The following is a 21,191-nucleotide window of genomic DNA, read 5'->3' as shown; positions in this document are numbered from 1 at the left end:
CATTTGCAAACTACACAAAATGGGTTTACTGCCTTGAGGCAACATTGTGCAATAGATTGAGAGCGGTTACTCACTGACACTGAAGATTTTATTATATTTGCAATGAAAGAAATATTGTTGTTACTGTTAGCAAATTAATATTTAAACTTTCTATTTTTTTTTATGTCGTCCCCAACCCCCATAGTTGCAAAATACAGCTTGCATCATCCTAGGTTTGTCGGTGTGAGCTTTCCCGAATTTAGATTGTGGAATTATTGACCATTTTTCAGCACAAATATGCTCCTGCTCTGCCAGATTAGATGGAGAATGCCGGTGGACAGCAATTTCAGGTCTTACGGCTGATTTTCAATTGGATTCAAGTCTGGGCTCAGCCTGTGCCGCTCCAGAATACCAACCTTCTGTATTTAAGCCATTCTTCATTCACTTTTTTGCTGTGTGCATTGAGTCTTTGTCCTGCTGGAAAATGAATCTTCGGTCTAAACATAGCTTTTTCAGGCTGATTTTCATCCTTGATGGCAAGCAGCTTTGCAGGTCTTTTGTGTGAAAAATCACCCCCAGAGCCGGATTTAATTAAACCTTTATTTCTCAAGGTTAGTCCCTTTAGGTTAGCTTTATTTTGCTGGAGAGACCTGGCTAAAATAGCAGCATTAAACATTTAAACAAGCTAACACACATAAAGCAAGGTATTAATATATGTTTTAATGTTCCCAGTTTGCAAGTAGCTCTGGATAAAAGCACCTGCTACAGGAATAAATGTAAATATGAAAGGAAAATGTATTTAGCCAGCAAAAAACTGAGGAAATGTACAGGACTAGCTAAACAATGAAATTCTGAAATAGGTCTTTATTTTTATCAGAGGTCTCACAATGTTATTTAGAAAATAAATATATTTACTCAAAATTAATATAATATTTAAATAAAATTAGATTAGCACAATAACATGAATTGTTTAAAATTGTATTTAAACTTCCATTTTCTACATTGTAATTTAAAAAAATAATGGTAAGTTTCGAAAAAGTTTTATAATTGATAATGAAAATGAAGTTAATCTTGATGATAAACATTTTTAATCTTGATCTGACTCAATTAAACAATGAATAATTTCATTTTTATTAATTAACATTAATAAAGGTGAATAAATTTTGTAAAAATGTGTTTTTTCCAAAATAAAAAATCAAATCTGATCTGGTCTGCCTGAAATGAGTCACCCGTAATTCCAGTCTTACTTCCTGCACAGTCGATAAAGAAAAGCAAAGATAGCAAAGAACAGAGGATGATGACTCAAGCTTGAATTAGTTCACCCAAAAATCAAAATTTCCTTCCAATTACTTTCCCACAGCTAGGTCATCCACTCTGCTCTGATTGGTCAGATGAGTCTGTTGTAATTGGTTGACTCTTTCTAGAAACAAAATCTTAATTTCAGCCTCGGAGTTTTACTTATCTTGTAAACTATAGAGCTGCGCATCGTTGGATTTGCTCTTCAGTATTTGGACTCTCAGTAGTGATTATTAAAGCACACTGAACTGAGCTAAACACTAAACTGAACTGTACTGAACTTAAACACTACAAACTGAACTACACTGTTCCTATTTACCATGACCTTTTATGTGAAGCTGCTTTGACACAATCTACATTGTAAAAGCACTATACAAATAAAGGTGAATTGAATTGAATTGAACACAGTAATAGGAAAAAAAACTAGCATTTTATCGTATTAAAGGGATAGTTCACCCCAAAATTTATATTGTTCTGTTAATTTACTCGTGCATAGGTCACCTAAGATATAGGTAAATTTTTTCTACAGATATTTTTCCATCAGTAGAACACTAAAGGAGATTTTGAGCTGAATCCGTGGTCATTGGGATTATATAATAGCAGTAAATAGTTACAGGTTTTTTGGATTAAAAATAAACACATACAAATGAGTTCAAATCAATAGCCATGGCTCCTGATAACACACTGAGGTGTTGTGAAGCTATGTAAGAAATTGAACATTATTTACATTAGTATTAGTGATAAAATTAGGAATGAAAGTGCAAGAGCTGGTGACGCAATCATCAATATTTATCAACCAACTGCATCATCTCAAATATTGTCCAAGTTTGCTCTCAAGATTTTGTCATCAAAGTGACCAGACAACAATTGGACTACAGTTGCATATGCACCAAAAACTCTATTTAACTGTTTGTTATAGATTATAGCTAATAATATTGTTTGCTATATAGTATAGTAATAAATAGTAGTAAGTTTACAATAAGCTTTATAAATAATAATGAAAATGTATCAATTAATCTTAATGTTAACTTTTTTTAAATTACAGTGGTATCTTTTAACATTTTTGGAGCTTGAGCCGACTTAATTAAACAATGAATACTTGCATTTTTATTAATTAACATTAGCAAAGATGAATAAACGTTGTAAGATGTATATTGCCCATTTTTCCAAAACGAAAAATCAAATCTGATCTGGTCTGCCTGAAATGAGTCATCTGTAATTTCCGTCTTACTTCCTGCACAGTCGATAAAGAAAAGCAAAGAACAGAGGATGAGTACTCAATCTTGAAATAAAGGGATAGTTCACCCAAAAATCTATATTTCCTGTTAATTTACTCAGCCACAGCCAGGTCATCTAAGATGTAGGTGAGTTTTTTTCTTTAGTACGACATTAAAGGAGATTTTGAGCTGGATCCGTGGTCCTTGGTGATTTTAAATAATGGCAGTCGATGGTTACAGGTTTTAAGATTAACTACTAAACACATACAAGCAAGTTCAAATCAAAACGACCAGCCCATGTGTTACAACCCTAGTCTAGGGTCAAGGCCGCAACATAAAAGAACACCCGACAAATAAAATTCACTTTAATGACCCTTTTGAATCTTTATTTATCTTTTTTTGTTGTTTTTTTTCTTTTTTTTATCACCAAAAAGAAAAAGAAAAACGTGAAGCCAACTATCTCGGAGTGAACCCACAGAAAAATAATAAACAAAAAGTACACACTAACTAAACACCCAAATGAAACTACCTACACCTAATAAAATAAAATTACAAAATCTACACCTACCTCCTTGACTAAGAACAAAAACAGGTGAAAATATTTACAAAAAGAAAAGTGTGGCATCCAACCCCTACTGCGATCAACAAACAAACAAACCATTAACTAAGTAATAGGAGGGGGAAACGCGGATGGATATACAACACAGAGTCGGGAAACACGGGAAACACAATCAACGATAACAACAGGAATAAATTTATCACATCAACACAAAAACAACACGCCAACAAAACTTGCTCTCCCGCCCAATGCCCGTTGTTCCCTTTTTAAAAGACGCCCTTGGTTACTTTATCTAATCCCAGGGCATGTCGTCTGCGTGACTAAGGCGGGGCCTGCAGGTGGAAAGAGGGGGGGGGGGGGGGGAGCGAGAGATAGACACACACAGACACACCTGCCAATGCAACACATGTAAGAAATTGAACGTTATTTTTTGCAATGAAATTATAAACGGATGTGCAAGAGCTGGTGACGCAATCACAAATATTTATCAACAAACTGCGTCATCTCAACCACTGTCCAAGCTCGCTCTCGAGCTTTTGTCATCAAAAGCGACCAGACTACAATCGGACTACTGTTCTATATGTGCCAAGTGCTATATAAATAATGTTGAATTTCTTGCATGGACCGATCATTTTGTTTCACAATACCTCAGTGTGTCATCAGGAGCCATGGATATTGATTTGGACTCGTTTGTACAAGTGCCGTCTGAAATTTCCATCAAAAATTAACGTTTTTTTCAGCCTCGTTTGTTTACGTTGAGATATTTTACTTTGAAGTCCAGGAAAAGGACTTGTTCTTTGCTATAAAAGTGATATTACTGAACATTCACACAGGAGACTGATCAAAATACTCATTTTAGTGGAAAATTTCAGATGGTATTTAAAGGTTTTTGCATCAAAACTCTTCATAAGTTTATATTATCTTAAAACCTATAATTATTTACCGCCATTATACGAATTACAAAGGGCCACAGAATCAGCTCAAAATCCCCTTTAGTGTTCTACTGAAGAAAAAAAAACTGCTGAAAAAATTCACCTACATCTTGGATGACCTGTGGGTGAGTAAATTAACAGGAAAATAGGTTAATCACGTGCTTCTAGTGACATGCGAAATTTAGATGGTGGCAGTAAGTAAAAGACTAAATGGGAGACATAGAGGAAAGTCCATATTTTTGTGATTTACACCTTATTTCAAAGGAGAGATATATAGTAAATAAGTACATATATTGGGCATGATCCTTATATGATAAAGAGGGCCGAGTTTTCTACTGACCTAAATATATTTGCCTTTCATCGAGGCAGTAGATACTGTAAGCTATTACATGAAAAAATACTATAATGTTTTGAAGTATACTATAGATAATTACTTGAATTAAACTGTCATAGTAATTATATTGTTGCTTTGGTACATTAGTAATAAACAAATTACCCAATAGGTATCAGTTTTCTATAATCATCACAATGCACCACAGTTTGCACTAATGTTACAATATTATTACAGATCAATTTACTCTGCTACAGTATTCTGTAGTATTCATTAACAAAGAGTTGTACACATTATACACTTTACTATGTGGTTCAAAAACATGTTTATTATAAATTACTATGGTTTCCTGCCTTCTGGATAATGTTATATCTTCCAGACAACACCAAATAACAGATGAAAGCATACAAAAGCGTGGACGCATATTCTTCATTATTATGTATTTATTTTTGTAAGGAGTGAAAAGTGCTCCACAATAATTAGCATCTAGTTTTGCTTGCAAGGGTAACATTTATTTTTGTTGTTCGGTTGATGAATGTACCATCAACAAACATTCACCGCTGCTGTGCATCTTGATGTTAACATTATAGTTGTTTATTCCACCGAAACGCCAGTAAAGACTTGGATTATTTCAAAACTAGACGGAGATTTCATTGGAGCGATTACATGGTAGGGTACGTTATTTACATTCTCCTAGATTTTGTATAAGTATGGTGGTGTTTGTAAATGATTTTATATAACACATTAACAGACACTAGGCCTGTATATAATCTTTATTGGTGCTGTCAAATGAATTATCACTTTCAAAAATGTTTGTACACATGGATGTATTGAATGAACTTTTTCTACATGCCGCCTTTTCTTCCATATTTCAGACAGTTTCTTGAACTTTCCTCCCTTTATGAGTAAAAACATTTAAAAGTCTATAAAAGCTGTTCATTTCTCATTTTAGCTGATTTAAACAATTATAAATAACATAAAACAGAAACGTTTTGATGATCTGATAGCGATATCCTATGTAGAAGAATCACTTCTTGCCCTCCATCTGAATTTCGCACGTCATCAATGATGTCATGCGAAAACAAACTTGGCTGAACTATCCCTTTAATGTGATAAAATGGCAATTTATTTTCCTATTGCTGTGTTTACAAGATAAGGAAGTCTCCGAGACTGAAATTAATGTTTTGTTTCTATAAGTAGTCGACCAATTACAACAGACTTGGTCATCTGACCAATCAGACCAGAGTAGGCTCTCTGTGGGGAGGGGCTTAAAAAGACTTCAGTAAATTTCAGATACTGTGAGAAAAGTAGTGATGCTGCAATGTACAGTTGAAGACAGAATTATTAGCCCCATGAATTATTATCCCTGTTTATTTTTTCCTCGAATTTCTGTTTAACAGAGACGTTTTTTTCCAACACATTTCTAAACATAATAGTTTTAATAGCTCATTTATAATAACTGATTTATTTTATCTTTGGCATGATGACCGTAAATAACATTTGACTAGATATTTTTTCAGACACTTCTATACAGCTTAAAGGCTTTTTTTTTAAAGCATTTAAAGGGTTAACTAGATTAATTAACTAGGCAAGTAATTGTATGAAGATGGTTTGTTCTGTAGTCTATCGAAAAAAAATAGCTTAAAGGGGCTAATAATTTTGACCTTAAAATGTTTTTAAAAAAATTAAAAACTGCTTTTATTCTAGCCGAAATAAAACAAATAAGATTTTCTCCTGAAGAAAAAATATTATCAGACATACTGTGAAAATTTCCTTGCTCTACATTATTTAAAAAAATATTTAAAAAAGAAAAAACAATTCAAAGTGGGCTAATAATTCTGACTTCAACTGTATATCATGAGTAAATTAAAGTGTGTTTTTATACCTTGGATGGATGCAAATCTCTTATTGTTATGTGATTTCCTCTTAGCAGCAAATAATGACAACTGGCAATTCGAATTTGTTAACTCAGACTGTTAACTGAAGTTTCTTGTCTTACACTGAAAACAGGAGCGAACTCCGAACACACACTGTGAGTTAGTTGCTATAGTTACAGTCATGCTCTCAATAGCGCTAACCATCAGAGGAATTCAATTTTTAAAGCTGAACAGCATATTTAAATATCAAAGTGATTATTTTACATGAAAACACTAGATGAAAGATGAACTAATCCTTCTTATTGTCATACTTCAAGTCAAACGGGACCTATTATGCAAAAATCACTTTTATAGGGGGTTTAAACACAGTTGTGTGGCAAAATTGTGTGAATATAGCCAACTATGAATAATAAAAGTTAGTTAATTCAATTATTTTATAATCACACTTGATAAAAACAGTCTGCAGAAACACTTTGATTGACATTCTCACTTTGTATGTGCTATAAGAGGGGAAAAGCCACGCCCATTAGTGACGAACTCTCCCCCATTAGTATAAACAGCCCTGAGTGAGAAGCAGGCGTCCTATGAGAGTTCTGCTTTAAATCTGCCACTATGCTGACACATCTGCATTTGTAGCTCCGCCCTCTTTTATAAAAAGCACATTTGAATTTAAAGCGACAGTCACCAAAAAGGCACAATTAGAATCAAAGAGTCACAAAACATTATTTTGTGCTGTATTTTGATCTGAAACGTCATATATACACACTCCAGGGACATCAGTGACTTATTTTACATCTTGTAAAAAGGGGCATAAAGGGGTCCCTTTTAAGTCACAACAATTATAACACAGCAAAATATGGGAACTTGAAGAAATAATCCAATAACATGGTGATCCTGAGTGCCCAACGCTCTTTGTTTCTCTAGAGACAGCTACATCTCTATGGTGAGCTGGATCAGCAGCACCCGCCTGACAGTGCGCTGGTTGAACCGGGTCCAGAATCAGTCTGTTCTGTGTGTGTGCGAGGCCACGACTGGAGCCTGTTCAGAGGTGAGAGGTTACCATCTCATCCACTGCTGCCCGCTGTGTATCTTTACTTGCAAAGTGTCCATCGATCTGCCTCTCATTCCTTATTCTGCTCAGAACACGCACAGAATCTCTTGCTTCTCTTCTGCCGGCTCAGCCTGATTTCCTTGTGAATGCACGAACGACTTAACTCAGCTTTTACTTTTAAGCCTCGGTTTAAATGCGCAGCCTGTCTTACCTAAAGGTCACTCTCTCTTTATGTAAGTGTGTGATTGAATGCATGGACACAGGAGCGTCTGCGGTTTCTGTTTGATTTCTGCACACTGTATATGTTGGGAAATCTGTCAACAGTTTTATAATTGGAGGCAATGGGAGTTGTGCCGAAAAAACACAACAGAGCGCAACACTCTGAAGCAGAAATCCCATTCATTTTCTCCATAGACAAATTGATTTTTTTTTTTTTTAGAAATAATGCATAAACCTTTCAAGACCGTGAGCTCTGAGGTTATTAAGCAATGATGGATGCTTTCGTAGGAGCTATTAATCTTTTATTAAATGATTTTACCTTCATTTAAATGGGAGCAGTCTTCATAGAAACTGCTTAATAGTGAAGTGTATACAAATATTAAGGAAAAAATGTTTTTGTTTTGTGGATTATTAAATACAAATAAATTTGACAATAACTTTTATCTTTAGAAAGTTGAGAGTAGAGATCCTGACATAATACATCTAAAACTTAGCAGGCATGTTCAAGACCCAAATAAGAAATTAACAGAAAATGTATAAGAATAACCAATAAGTATATTTGACAGTTAAGTATTAAGTAACATAAGGGTTTGTTATTAATGCTAGAATAATGATTAACATTACATTTGACGTCATATAATGTACTTGCATAATTAGAGTATAAAAATAGAGGAAATATCTATGTACTGTACAGTGCTCAGCATAATTGAGTACACCCCATTTTAAAAATTAATTTTCTCCATTTCTCTGTGAATATAGGCAATGTATTTTGGTGCATTTAAACAAAACAGATTTATTAAACAGATATATTTATTAAAATGATATTTTAGTCACCAAACATTGAGAAATTGAAAGCTAATACAATTAAATTCAAGCAAAATATTGCAAAAGACCTACAAACCTACAAAATGTAAACAAAATTAAAAAATGTTTTTTGCTTCTCTTGATTTTTTTCTCTTTTTTTAAATTTGTATTTAATATTTTTTCTATGACATAAATTTGGCTGTACTCATTTTTGGACCATTATCGTATGTTATTTTGTTAGATAAGCTCCAGATTTGGCTTCAGTACTGACCAATCTAATGTATATGCACACATATAATATTGTATAGTATTAAAAGATAGATTTGTTAGAGGTGTGCACACATATGCTAAGCAATGTAGCTTAAACATTGAAATGAGTGTTGTAGAATCTGTTTTCTCTAAGAAATTGCTTGTAAATTTCACAAATAATTACAAAGGAATGGCAAGTACACTGAAAAAAATATTCAAAGATGATTCCTTAGATTTACTCAATTTTTTTACGTTAAGTGGTTGTAAACAATTTATTTGGGCTGAATTTAAACAAACAAATTAAGTTGAACATTATTTAATTTAATTTGTTTGTTTAAATTCAACAAAAATAAATTGTTTGCAACAGTTTTGCATGCAACACTGTATTCAGTGTAGCACATTGGGACTAATTTATAATTTTTTAACAAGTGTATTTATTATGACATTTTTATACGCTGTTTCTTTTCAATGGGTTAAAGTAAAAAAAACTGTTGAAATAAAAAAGAAATCTACTAAAATCTGCCTCTCTCTCTTTCAAGTTCAAAACAAACTTGAATGCCAAAGCGTTTTAGATATGTATATGAAATAGCCTATTTAATATAGCCTAATGACATCATCAGATTAATAAAATAATCAGCAAATAAGAAATAAATGACAGAAAAAGGAATGAAAACAGACAATATCTCTAAAAATTATAATAATTTCAAGATTAAAATGTGTAGATTATTTAAATAAGGCAAATGCATTGATTAACCATTACTAATGGTGTGTACTGTACATATATTTTGCAGCCAATTTAGACCAGTGGTTTCTCCTCTCTTAGTAAAGTATATATGGTAAAGAGTCGTTTAGATTCAAGAATGAATTGTTTAATATTTCTTTTGCGACTGTGCGTGCAGTTAGCTGTGTAGCCAAGCAAAAATAGGCCTAATGTAAAATGGAAATGCAAAAACGCATACGATTAAAGACAGCTTTGGAAAGCAAAAGCCAAATTCCAGAATTCCCAGAGAAATTTTTTAATACGCATCTCTGTGTGTCTGCACGTGAGACTGACTTTAATTATATTAGGCAGATACACAACAGTGTAAAAGGATGAAAATAATAGTAAAAAAAAAGTGTCACTAAATATACTTGGGCAGCCGTTAATATTCTTATTTCTTTTAATTTGGCTGAAATAAAACAGTTTTAAAAAAATGTTTTATTAGCCTCCATAAAAAATAGTATATATTTTTAAAGGCTACAGAACAAACCACTGTTGTCCAATGACTTGCCTAATTATCTTAACCCAAATTACCGCATATTGCACTGTACACCGAATACTAGCATCTTGCAAAATAAGAAGTAAAATATTACATACTGCAATCATGACAAAGACAAAATAATTTACTTATTAGAAATCACTTATTAAAACTATTACGTTTTAAAATGTGTTAAATAAAAACCCTCTCCATTAAACAGCACTCTGGAAATACTTTAAAACGAATTACAATTTTACAAGAGTGCTCGTAATTTTGACGTCAACTGTATATGAATATATCTTTAATAAAGTTCAACTAGAGCATTTTAATGGAGCAGACGTGGGACTCTAAATGTTCAAGACAGCACATCTAAACTGCAGATAAAAATGAAACACTCGCTTCCTTAATGCGACGCCAAACGAGAGTGATGGATTGACTGCGACTCTGCATTAGCTGTAGAGTTTGTTATGATCTACAACTCTCCCTGGCAGGCGGAAGAGAACAAACGATTTCACCACATATTTTACTTCTAATATATGACACGTCTGATCCTTTTAAAACATCTTTAATCTTCAGAGACACCAAATGGCGATGGACTTCTGGCACAACAACCAGCGGCAGGTAAAGTTCAGCCTCTCCGGGGATGCATGCAATCAATTCCTGCTAGTCGCTTCCATTAGAGCTGCATCCACCTTGGACTTAAAATGAATTGCATCAAAACAGTGCGGGAGGAATGTGTATTGACGGTGGCTTGTCCTGCAGGAGGAGCCGCTGTTCGCGGCAGATGGTTCCCTGTTTTACCTCATCCTGCCTGCCAAGCAAGGGGCCCGTGGGGAGTTTCTTCACATCGCCAGCCTCCCCGCTCAGGTCTGTGGGTGGAATAATTTCATACTCGCTCTATGCACAATCAAATTACATGCACTCATAAACTTTGTGATTAGAAACTTGAAGTATACCTAGCCATAAATTTGACTTTTTATGAACTTGTGTGGGGCCGACATCGAGCCTTGGTGTATTGTAAAGCGTTTCTCTCGATTGGGTTGTAAAATGTTTCTTTTTATTGAAGTGTAAGACTTAAGATGTTGGGTTTTTTTGTCACGCTAGCTGTTGATTTAGACTTCTGATATGCTTTGCGGGAAGTTTAGACATATCTGAAATGATATGTTCTTATATTTCTATTTAAAAATCTATAATATTTCTATAATGAATGCACACATTATATAAATATATAAACAGTCTGTCCGGTTCTTGAATCTGATTGGTTGATCTTCACCCTTCACCTTTGTGTATTACTCCACCCACACACAGCAATAAGCAGAGGACACTCAACAGTTTGACATATTACTGCTGTTGGACAACATAATGTACTTTTGAGGCTTTTTTAGTCGTGTTTATATGTTTAGATTGCAACTATGCAGTTTATTTAAAGGGATAGTGCCTATTTTAAAATATTTATAATTTCTGAGAGACAGCACGTCGGTGGCCATTAACCTGTCATTGAGCAGCTCAAAGACGTTGTTCATCTACAAGATGGCAACAGGACCGCATAATAAGCCCTTAGAAGCTAAAACAGCGTAATTTCTAACTACAGCTGATCAAATTATTATTAAACAAGTAAATGACTTTTTAAGTTGATCTCTCTCTTTTGTATGTTGTCGTATTTATACCATATAATTATAGTATATTGAGAGTGAGATGGGACTCGCATATCAGAAATGTGTGTTGTGTTGGCAGAAAGAAAGAAGAAATGCCCGCATGTGTTTAGCGTTTTTTCCTTATCGCAAACACAACAGCAATCTGGTAGTGATTGTGCTGCTTTTTTCAGGGTTCATTATTGTGATATCCCGAGTGCTACAGAGAATTACTGTAGACTGTAATAGAGTGTATTTTTTTAAAAACCATTTTAAGGTCAAATTATTAGCCCCTTTAAGCTATATATTTTATTCCGATAGTCTACAGAACATACCATTGTTATACAATAACTTGCCTAATTACCCTAACCTACTTAGTTACCCTAATTAACTTAGTTAAGCCTTTAAATGTTACTTTAAGCTGTATAGAAGTGTCTTGAAAAATATCTAGTCAAATATTATTTACTATCATCATGGCAAAGCGAAAATAAATCAGTTTATTTTGAATGTCATCAGTCTGCAGAGATTTCCTGGTATTTCTTTGTTGCAATCAGGAGATCACAATAATTAACCCCGAAAAAGCCAAAGCAAAGCAAACACCATCAAATTACTATGGTATAAATACAGCACTACAACATACTAAGGAGATTGACTTAGAATGTCACTTGCTTTATAATGATCTGATCAGCTGTAGTTTGACATTCACGATGAGTTTTTCTCCCCTAAGGACTTATTATGCATTCTCTGTCGCCTTCTTGTGGCTGAACGTCAACCATCTTTGCTCTGCTTAGTATGACAGGCTGATGGCTGCAGACGCGCTGAATCTCCGAAACTATAAATATTTCAAATAGGCACTATCCTCATAGAAAATTTAATAGTAGCAATCTAAACAACTACATTCTCATCTAAAAATGCTTCAAAAGTACATTATGTTGTCCAACAGCAACAATATTTGTCTAACTGTATGTGGTCGGAGAAATACAGAAGGGTGAAGAGGCTGTAGGACTGCTGGTATTGCAGAATATTCCACAGCTATCAGCCAATCAGATGAAATTAGGTTAAATAATAATAACAGTTCTTTCATAATAATAATAATAATAATAATAATAATAATAATAATAAAATATAATTTTTATTATTTTTTAAAGTCTTTTTATTTTTATTTTTGGCTATAAATATTTTAACATTATTATTATTAGATAATTAGATTTTATTTATACAAATTATTTATATAAAATTCAAATAAATATTATTGCATTTATTTGGCATTTTTAGTTTTATATAAATATTATATAATTGTTCTTTTCTTTAGCTTTAAAATTTATTCATATGCTACTTTATAATGCAAATTACTTAATGCAAAAATATAAATATATTATTATATATTATTTATATAAATAGGCCTATATGAATTCTTTCTGATCTGTTATTGAACTCTAACACTTAAATCTAATGTTTCCCTGTCTTCCTTTTTACGTATACGTTTTACGTATTACGTTTTCATCATAACTTCCCTTCTCTTTTAAACTCTTTAAGCTTTATCTGTCTCTTTCTCTTTCTTCAGGCTTCCACTCCTTCAGTTTCTCCTCGCTTTCTAACATCAGGGAACTGGGATGTAATCTCACTGTGCGCCCTTGACGAGGAGAACGATAAAATGTATGACAGCTTGAATTTACTGGCTAACCATTTGACTTGAAGTCTGTGTAGTAAAGCATCTCATAGTCAACTCAACTACCTACCATGAGTAATTATTGAATTATTTACCCCAAGCGATCCCATTTAGCCCACTGAATCAGCATAGACGGCACTTAATTAAAATTAATACAGCAATTTAATGTTGAATCGGCTGTAATGACTCTGTCAGTTTCTCTCTGGCTTTGTTCTCTAATTGCTACCGCATAAAGCAAACTCTTGAATAAACCATCCCGGAAATGATAGCTTTTTCGTATTTAAAACTCGAACTACCAATTTTGTTTTTCTTTAGTAATTTAAAGGGATAGCTCACCCAAAAATGTCAATTTTGTCATTATTTAGTCATCATTTTACTTGTTTCAAACCTGTTTGAGGTTTTTTCTTCTGTTAAACACAAAAGGAGACACTTTGAAAAATGTTAGAATCCTGTAACCATTGACTTTCATAATATTTGTTTTTCCTACTATGGAAGTGAGTGGATACAGCATACTTCAAAATATCTTGTAGCATGTGGGCGGGGCTGAGAGAGGAGAGACATCAGTGGAAGATGAGAGAGGACCAGGCCTGGACACTTTGTTTTACTTTAGCTTACAGTTTGCTTTTTGTCTGTTTGTTTTATTTTTTTCATTATTAAAATCATTTATAAGTTTGTTGGTTCTCCACATCCTTCTTCCCGCCTGGTGGAAAACCAGCAAACTTTTAAATGATTTTAATAATGAAAAAATAAAACTAACAAACGGAAAGCAAAAGTAAAACAAAGTGTCCAAGCCTGGTTCTCTCTCGTCTTCCACTACTGTCTCTCCTCTTATAATCCAGAGCTCCTTAGTGGGACTCGAGGCCAGTGCGCGACACAGGTGCTACACATTATCACTCAAGAACCGGCCTCATCCCATTCCCATGGCTCTCAGCCCCGCCTACTCACTACAATCTTCTTTTGTGTTGAACAGCATAAAGAAACTCCTTAAATGTTTGGAACCATTCGAGGATTAATAAAAAGTATGAACATTTTCATTTTTGGGTGAACTATCAATTTAATAACTTTCTACAAATAAATCCAGTATAACTGTAGTACCATGACCATTCCAAAATGTGTTTATAATTAATTCTAACATTTTTATTTAATTAAAATTTCAACAGTTGAATGGCCATAACGATCAAAGTGACCACAAGTATTTCAGTGTCTCCTACTTTTTCTTGTGCCTTTGAATATGCAAGCCTATGTTGCCTAGAAACAATCTTTCTGATAACAATAACTTTTTTTTGATGCCAAATGGTCCAGTAACTCAAACACAATTATAGAGAATGGAAATCTACGTCATGGTGAGTTGCGTTCTGTCATGATTTCAGACACCCTGAGGAGCGCACAATGTAAACCAATGCAAATCACTACAGAAACAGACTCTTTTATAGTAATGGATTCTTTTCACAAGACGCGTTTCGCGTTTAATGGTCATCATAATCTTAAATGCTTAAAAGTTTTTAATATTTTCATTTTAATAAAAACGAACATTTATATGCATTCATGAATGTATTATACCATCTTTGCATCAAATTACAAAAAGTGAATTATCGCTTCTGCAAGGTGTTTCTAATGCAGCGTCTATGGGGCTGAGAGTAAACTTGATGTTATTCTCTCCAATGGCTGTTGCTGTCAGTCTCACAATTTTTTTTTCCTTTTTCTGCAAGCCTTGATAACACCATCGTGGAGTTTTTCTTTAATTATTTCAGCAAATATTTGTTGTACTCTCCAATTCACTGCACTCTAAGTTTACCCAACCATGATGTGAAAGTAGAGAAGCCAAGCACAGATTTAGAGGAAGCCGATGAAATAAATGAACCAGCTTATCTGTAGGTGACAGAGTATAAAAGAGCTGCTGCAAAAGAATATGGCCATATGTGATTTTCTTCATTTGTGCTCACAGTTTGTTGCGAATCAGTGTATACTCAAAAAATATATATTTTTGCTGCTTATTATTATTACTTATTTATAATGAGCAGAAACACAATTTTTGAGGTTATTTTTTGAACCTAAAAATTTAAAATTGTAATCATTTTAAAATTGTAAAAACTAATTGATTTGCATTGGAATGACATGAAGGGATTGTGTGGAACCCAGCATTTTTTTGCAGTGTGTATATATGATACAATAAACCTATAGAGGTCAATGGAATCCAGACTCCCATGTCCCAAATTTCCAGAATGCAATGCGCTGATGACACATTCCCATTCTCTATATCCCCATGGACATTCTTGATGTCCAAATGACTTCAAATTGACGTCAAAAAACATGTCACAAAGCTCCCATTTGACCACCAAAATAACGACACATTACGTGTTACAATATAAGAAACGCCTTATTCATATGAAAGCTTCCAAATGACCAATTTAAATAGGATATTGTATTTCTACAATGCATATTAACTAGCTTGATGTTGAAAATGACATCAAATAGACATCTAATATTGGCGTCAAAACAGTCCTTCAGTAAAATAGATATTAGACATGTTTTCTTAAGTCAATTTTAGATTTAATTTTGAGATCAAGGTACCCTGCAAAAATTTAGTGTTTAATAGATGTCTAATAGAAATCTAAATGTGGACAGCTTGGCTAAAGCGAGGCTAAACTTGGGCTGTCAGTGAAAAGCTAATAGACATCTAAGAATATCCCAAAACTAGACTAGTTGTCAAATAGATAGATTAGACAGACTTTATATGTGTAGTCATTCATTTCTTTTTATTTGATGACTAGTTTTGGCCTATTCTAAGACGTCTATTAGATATTCACTGACAGCTCAAATTTAGCCTTGTTTTAGCCAAGACGACTACGTTTAGATGTTTATTAGACATCAATTAGACATCTATTAAGAACAAAAAATGCTTGCTGGGTAGTCAATTTACATCATATCTAATCAAATTTGCTTTTTTGACATGTTTTGTGATGTATTTTGACATAAAGTTGCTTGCTGGACAGATATATTACAAAAATATTATATTTTTATGGTAATGACTTCATAAAATATGACAACAGACATACAAAGCGTAATACTAAAAACTGAATAGAAGCTTCAGATGTAAATATGATGTTACAAAAGTCTAATTCAGTCCAGTTTAATATGAATGGTCAGAATGACTGCTATACTTACATGATTCTGGTAGTTTCATTGTCAAAAAAAACGTGTACAGTACATACGTATTTCTAAATGGTCAGATCTGTTGCTCAACACAACATTTAGACCCACAAATCAATAGCTTACAATTAATCTGCCCCTGACTGAAATGAATTCTAGTCACAGGCTTTCCTACTTTGCATGTGTAGCGTAAGATGCAAACCTGCTTAGTATGCAGCTGTACAAAGCTAGTATGTGGAGGTAGACTCTATTATTAGAGGATAAATGACTGACTACAAATAGTAACTCAAAATCCTTTTCAGGTTTCCTTAATGTGTCTTTCCCCCGCAGCTATTTTCTGAGCGCGGAGGAGTCGCAGCAGAGCAGACACTTATACAGGTGGGTTCTGTCCCAAACGATACGTCTTTAACGCTGTAATTGAGTATTTTATCATCACTGTCTAGAAATTCTGCACCTTTCTTGCTGTGCTGTGCATTTGCATCTAAATCAATCTGACTGCATTTGCACACACTGTTAGTAGGGCTGGGCGATATGACAAAAGTCTCATATCACGATAGAAGTCATCTCATATTCTGATAATGATATAGAGTGCTTAATATAAACAAGTACACGCCATTTTGAAAATGAATATTTTCCTCCATTTCTCAGTGAATATAGGCAATGTATTTTGGTGGATTTAAACAAAACAGATTTATTAAACAGATATATTTATTAAAATTATATTTTAGCCACCAAACATCTTTAGAAATAGACAGATTAAACATTTAAATTCATGCCAAATATTGGAAAAAATGACAAACTACAAAATTTTACCTAAATTTTATACAATTTTTGTTTCTGTTGAATTTTCTAAATTTGGGTGTACTAATTTTGGACCTTTATCGTGAGTTATTTTGTAGATAAGCTCCAGATTTGGCTTCAGTACTGACTAATCTAATGTATATGCACAAGTATAAAATTATAAAGCTTCATTCATTCATTTTCTTTTCGGCTTAGTCCCTTTATTAATCTGGTGTCCCCACAGCGGAATGAACCACCAACTTATCCAGCAAGTTTTTACGCAGCGGATGCCCTTCCAGCCGCAACCCATCTCTGGGAAACATCCACACACACACTCATTCACACTCATACACTACGGACAATTTAACCTACCCAATTCACCTGTACCACATGTCTTTGGACTGTGGGGGAAACCGGAGCACCCGGAGGAAACCCACGCAAACGTAGGGAGAACATGCAAACTCCACACAGAAACGCCAACTGACCCAGCCGAGGCTCGAACCAGCGACCTTCTTGCTGTGAGGCGACAGCACTACCTACTGCCCAACTGCGTCACCCAAATTATAAAGCTTCCTATAGAAAATATTAATTTAAATGAGAGATTTGTGAGGGGTGTACTCATATATGCTGAGCACTGTATATCATGATATATATATAATGTATTTATATATAGGCGATGCAGTAGCGCAGTAGGTAGTGCTATCGCCTCACATATATTACACGTCACATATATTAAAAACCTATATCAAAACCTATATTAAAACATATATGTTTATATACTGTAGTTTCCTTCTGCGTGGACTCTCACTTATTTGCCATAGTTAAATTCCATAACATGCATTTTTTGCATTTTTGTTTTTAGTTATTGCCTTGATACTAGAAAATATGAGCTAGGCATCATTTATGACAGTTGCCAAAGTGAGATATGAGCTATATAGGAGACATATATTGTAAGAACATACAGGGCATATATGTGGATATAAAGAAGCAATACAGGAGCCCATGTGGCCTGTATATGCACCTCAATTTTGCCTATATGTGGCATATATACACACACATATATATATATATATATATATATATATATATATATATATATATATATATATATATATATATATATATATATATATATATATATATATATATATATATATACAGCATATATATTATCATATATGTGCATATATACTGCATGTAAGTTTCATATATGCACATATATCCTCATATAGGTTCTTTCCATGTGGCCAAATTTTCTAGCTGAATCAGCAAAATTCTTGACTTTTTTTGGGACAACTTAAGTGTTTCATGTTAAATCCACTGAAATTTGTAAAAAAAACTAAAAAAAAAAAAAATTAAGTTAACTTAATCAATTTGTGTTGGGACAAAATAAAGGAATTGTGTGCAATCCAGCAATTTTAGAACTTCAGGGCAAATGTTTTAATAAAAATGTAAAACATATAAAACAAATATGAATAAAATATTAAACAATAATCAGAATATACAAATAAAATATACAAATAAAAAATATTGCTAAATAAAATGCCAAATGTAAACTTTTATACTTTCAAGATTGCAACTTTCTCACGATACTGTTATTCACGTTTCTATCTACATCATAATGATGTGTAATATTGTGCTCATAATATACATTTGGAAAAAGTATCACCATAAACGATGTATTTTGTGACATTGTTTATGGTCTGAGAGCATAATATGAAGTTATTGACTTTAGATTTTGTCTATACAATATATATTGTCATATTGCACAGCCCTAACTGTACAAGATATTTAACTTTTGATGTTTTTGGATTTTGAGATGTCTGTGTTCTCGTCACATGTTGATGCCCTGTATCTGCATTGACGTTTCACTTTTTAAGCATGTATGTTCATCGGCGACTTGTGCTGCAATCAATTAAATCCCGCCAGTCTCCATTTGAGATGCGTTTTGGGGACATTGGTGAAAATCCAATCGAGTTTTTTTCCCCTCTAGTGAGCTCCAGGCGAGAAGCCCAGCTAATTCATTTAACAGGAACGGCAGCTTAGAGAGAAGGAGAGCGAGAGGCAGAGAGAGATAGAGGAGGTTGAAAAGGAGACGGCGCTGCGACTCACAACCATTTAAAGGGTGTTCTCTAACCTTTGATTAATGCGTTAAGCCTCTCGCTTTCTCTTCGTGGGCCACAAGTTCTCATAGATTTTTTTTATTGCGAATATCCCAGCAATATGGCAAAAGTGCAGAGGTCCAGCGTTAGGATTAAAGTAAGCGGATAATGGAAAAGCCCCTCAGCATGTGTGTATCGTTTAAAGTCCAAAAGTCATTCAAAAGCCTTTTTTGTAATTAGAAATGTATTCCTATTCATTAAGGATGCCAATTAAAGTGATAGCAAAGATGTGTATAACGGATAGTGTATAATCTGTTGTAACTTCTAACTGTGTTGACTTAACTGTTAAGTTGACTTAATTTTTATAACTATTGTCATAGTTAATTTACTTCACTTAAAAAAGGTAAACCATTACTCTAAAGTGAAGTCAACTAATCACTTTTTACAGTGTGTTACAAAAATATTAGTGCTGGGAAAAGATAAATCGCATCCAAAATAAACGTTTGTTTTATGTGTGTGTGTGATGGCTGTGTATATTTATTATGTACACTCAACAAATGATTTTTGCTGCTCGTTCAAACTACTATTTAAAATTTGCTGAATCAGCATAATTCTTGAGTGTTTTGGCAGGTAACTTAATTGTTTTATTTTCAATCCATTTCAGTTTATAAAAACAATTAAGTAAACTTAATCAATTTGTGTTGGGACAACAGGAAGGAATCGTGTGGAGCTCAGCATTATATATATATATATATATAATCGCCAACTTATCCAGCATATGTTTTACACAGCGGATGCCCTTCCAGCTGCAACATGGGAAATTTCTGTTTTATATGTACTGTAAATATCTTGTTGTTATTGCAATAAATAAATAATTGATTACGCCAAGTGTCCTACTGAGCCCCAAAGTGTCCAGCTTGACTACTCTGTTTTTACCTCCTTCCTTGCCTGTGCTCGGCTAATCTTGTTAATCACTGGCTGCAGCCATGGTTTAAGTCGAACGCACCTAATGTGTAATTGTTGTGTCATGTGATTCCCCATGTGTTGTGTTCCTTGTGCTTCTGTTTATGCCATGTGATTCCTTTGTTCTGTTTTCCCGCCATTTGGTAATGTTCATTAGTTCCACCTGTGTCACACCCCTGTACACTGTAAAAGACTCAACTTAAAATTGTAAGGCAACTTGCTGCAGAGCTTTTTTGAGTTGACTTAAATTGAGTCAAGTGCAGTACTTGGGTTGAAAGTTGAGTCAACTTTTCTTTTTTTTTTTACAGTGAATATATTCAGTTCAATCATGTCCTGAGTATTTATACCCCTGAGTTTTCTTTAGTTTGTGTTACTGTATTGTATTGTCACATCTCCTTGTCCTGTCTGTGGTTTGATGTTTCTGTGCCTGTAGTGAGTGTTTTTTTGGTAATTCCTGAGATCCGTGCATTTGTGAGTGAGCCAACTGTGACAGTAATGCTATTTGGCATTAGGGGTGTGATAAGACGCTAACTCCACGAGACGAGACGAGACTCGAATATTGGGTTCTTGAGAACGAGACAAGATTTTTTACAAAATTTTTAAAGAAATCTTCAATTATGAAATATATGAATAAAAAATAGTCTTTTAGTCAAATGAAAAAATAATCTCAACTTGCAAAACTATTAGGTGCTAATTTTTAAATCAGTTTGTAATTACTAAATATTTTTCTAATAGTTTATATGAGTGGAAATGTCTATGTGAATATTTTTATATATAATTTAAAATTTTTGTAAAATATTTGTTAATATATGAATAGAAAATAGTTTTTTAATCAACTGAAAAAAATAAAAACAATAAATCACAAACTGCAAAACAATTTAGCTGTTTTTAAAAAACAAATTCTAATGAATGGTATTTTATTTCTATTTCTATGCTTTATTTGTAATTAATTCTATGCTGTAAAGGACATGCAAACACTGCTAAATATTTAGCTATAAACGCTACTGACTGGATGTAATGTAACTTATGTAATTTTATATCGCACGTGTGTGTATGTCTTATTGAGGTCCTTACATGTCTGTACTGCACTTCAATAATGCGACTGAAATATGAATACTTCACATATTAATTCCATTTGTGTTTA

At 33.5% G+C, this 21,191-nt stretch overlaps 1 protein-coding gene across 2 annotated transcripts in view; it reads left to right on the top strand.

Moving 5' to 3' along the window:
- Nucleotides 1-21,191, top strand: part of LOC130217083 (inactive dipeptidyl peptidase 10) — a 132,269-nt gene that overhangs the window by 91,906 nt on the left and 19,172 nt on the right. For both annotated transcript variants that reach the window (XM_056449099.1, XM_056449098.1), the window contains exons 11-15: nt 7,116-7,239; nt 10,329-10,373; nt 10,515-10,619; nt 12,948-13,039; nt 16,533-16,580. In XM_056449099.1, coding sequence (XP_056305074.1) covers nt 7,116-7,239; nt 10,329-10,373; nt 10,515-10,619; nt 12,948-13,039; nt 16,533-16,580 — 414 coding nt within the window. The remainder of the gene's footprint in view (nt 1-7,115; nt 7,240-10,328; nt 10,374-10,514; nt 10,620-12,947; nt 13,040-16,532; nt 16,581-21,191) is intronic.

This window comes from Danio aesculapii, chromosome 23 (assembly GCF_903798145.1).
Source record: "Danio aesculapii chromosome 23, fDanAes4.1, whole genome shotgun sequence".
Lineage (NCBI taxonomy): Eukaryota > Metazoa > Chordata > Actinopteri > Cypriniformes > Danionidae > Danio > Danio aesculapii.
This window is presented reverse-complemented; position numbering and strand designations above follow the sequence as displayed.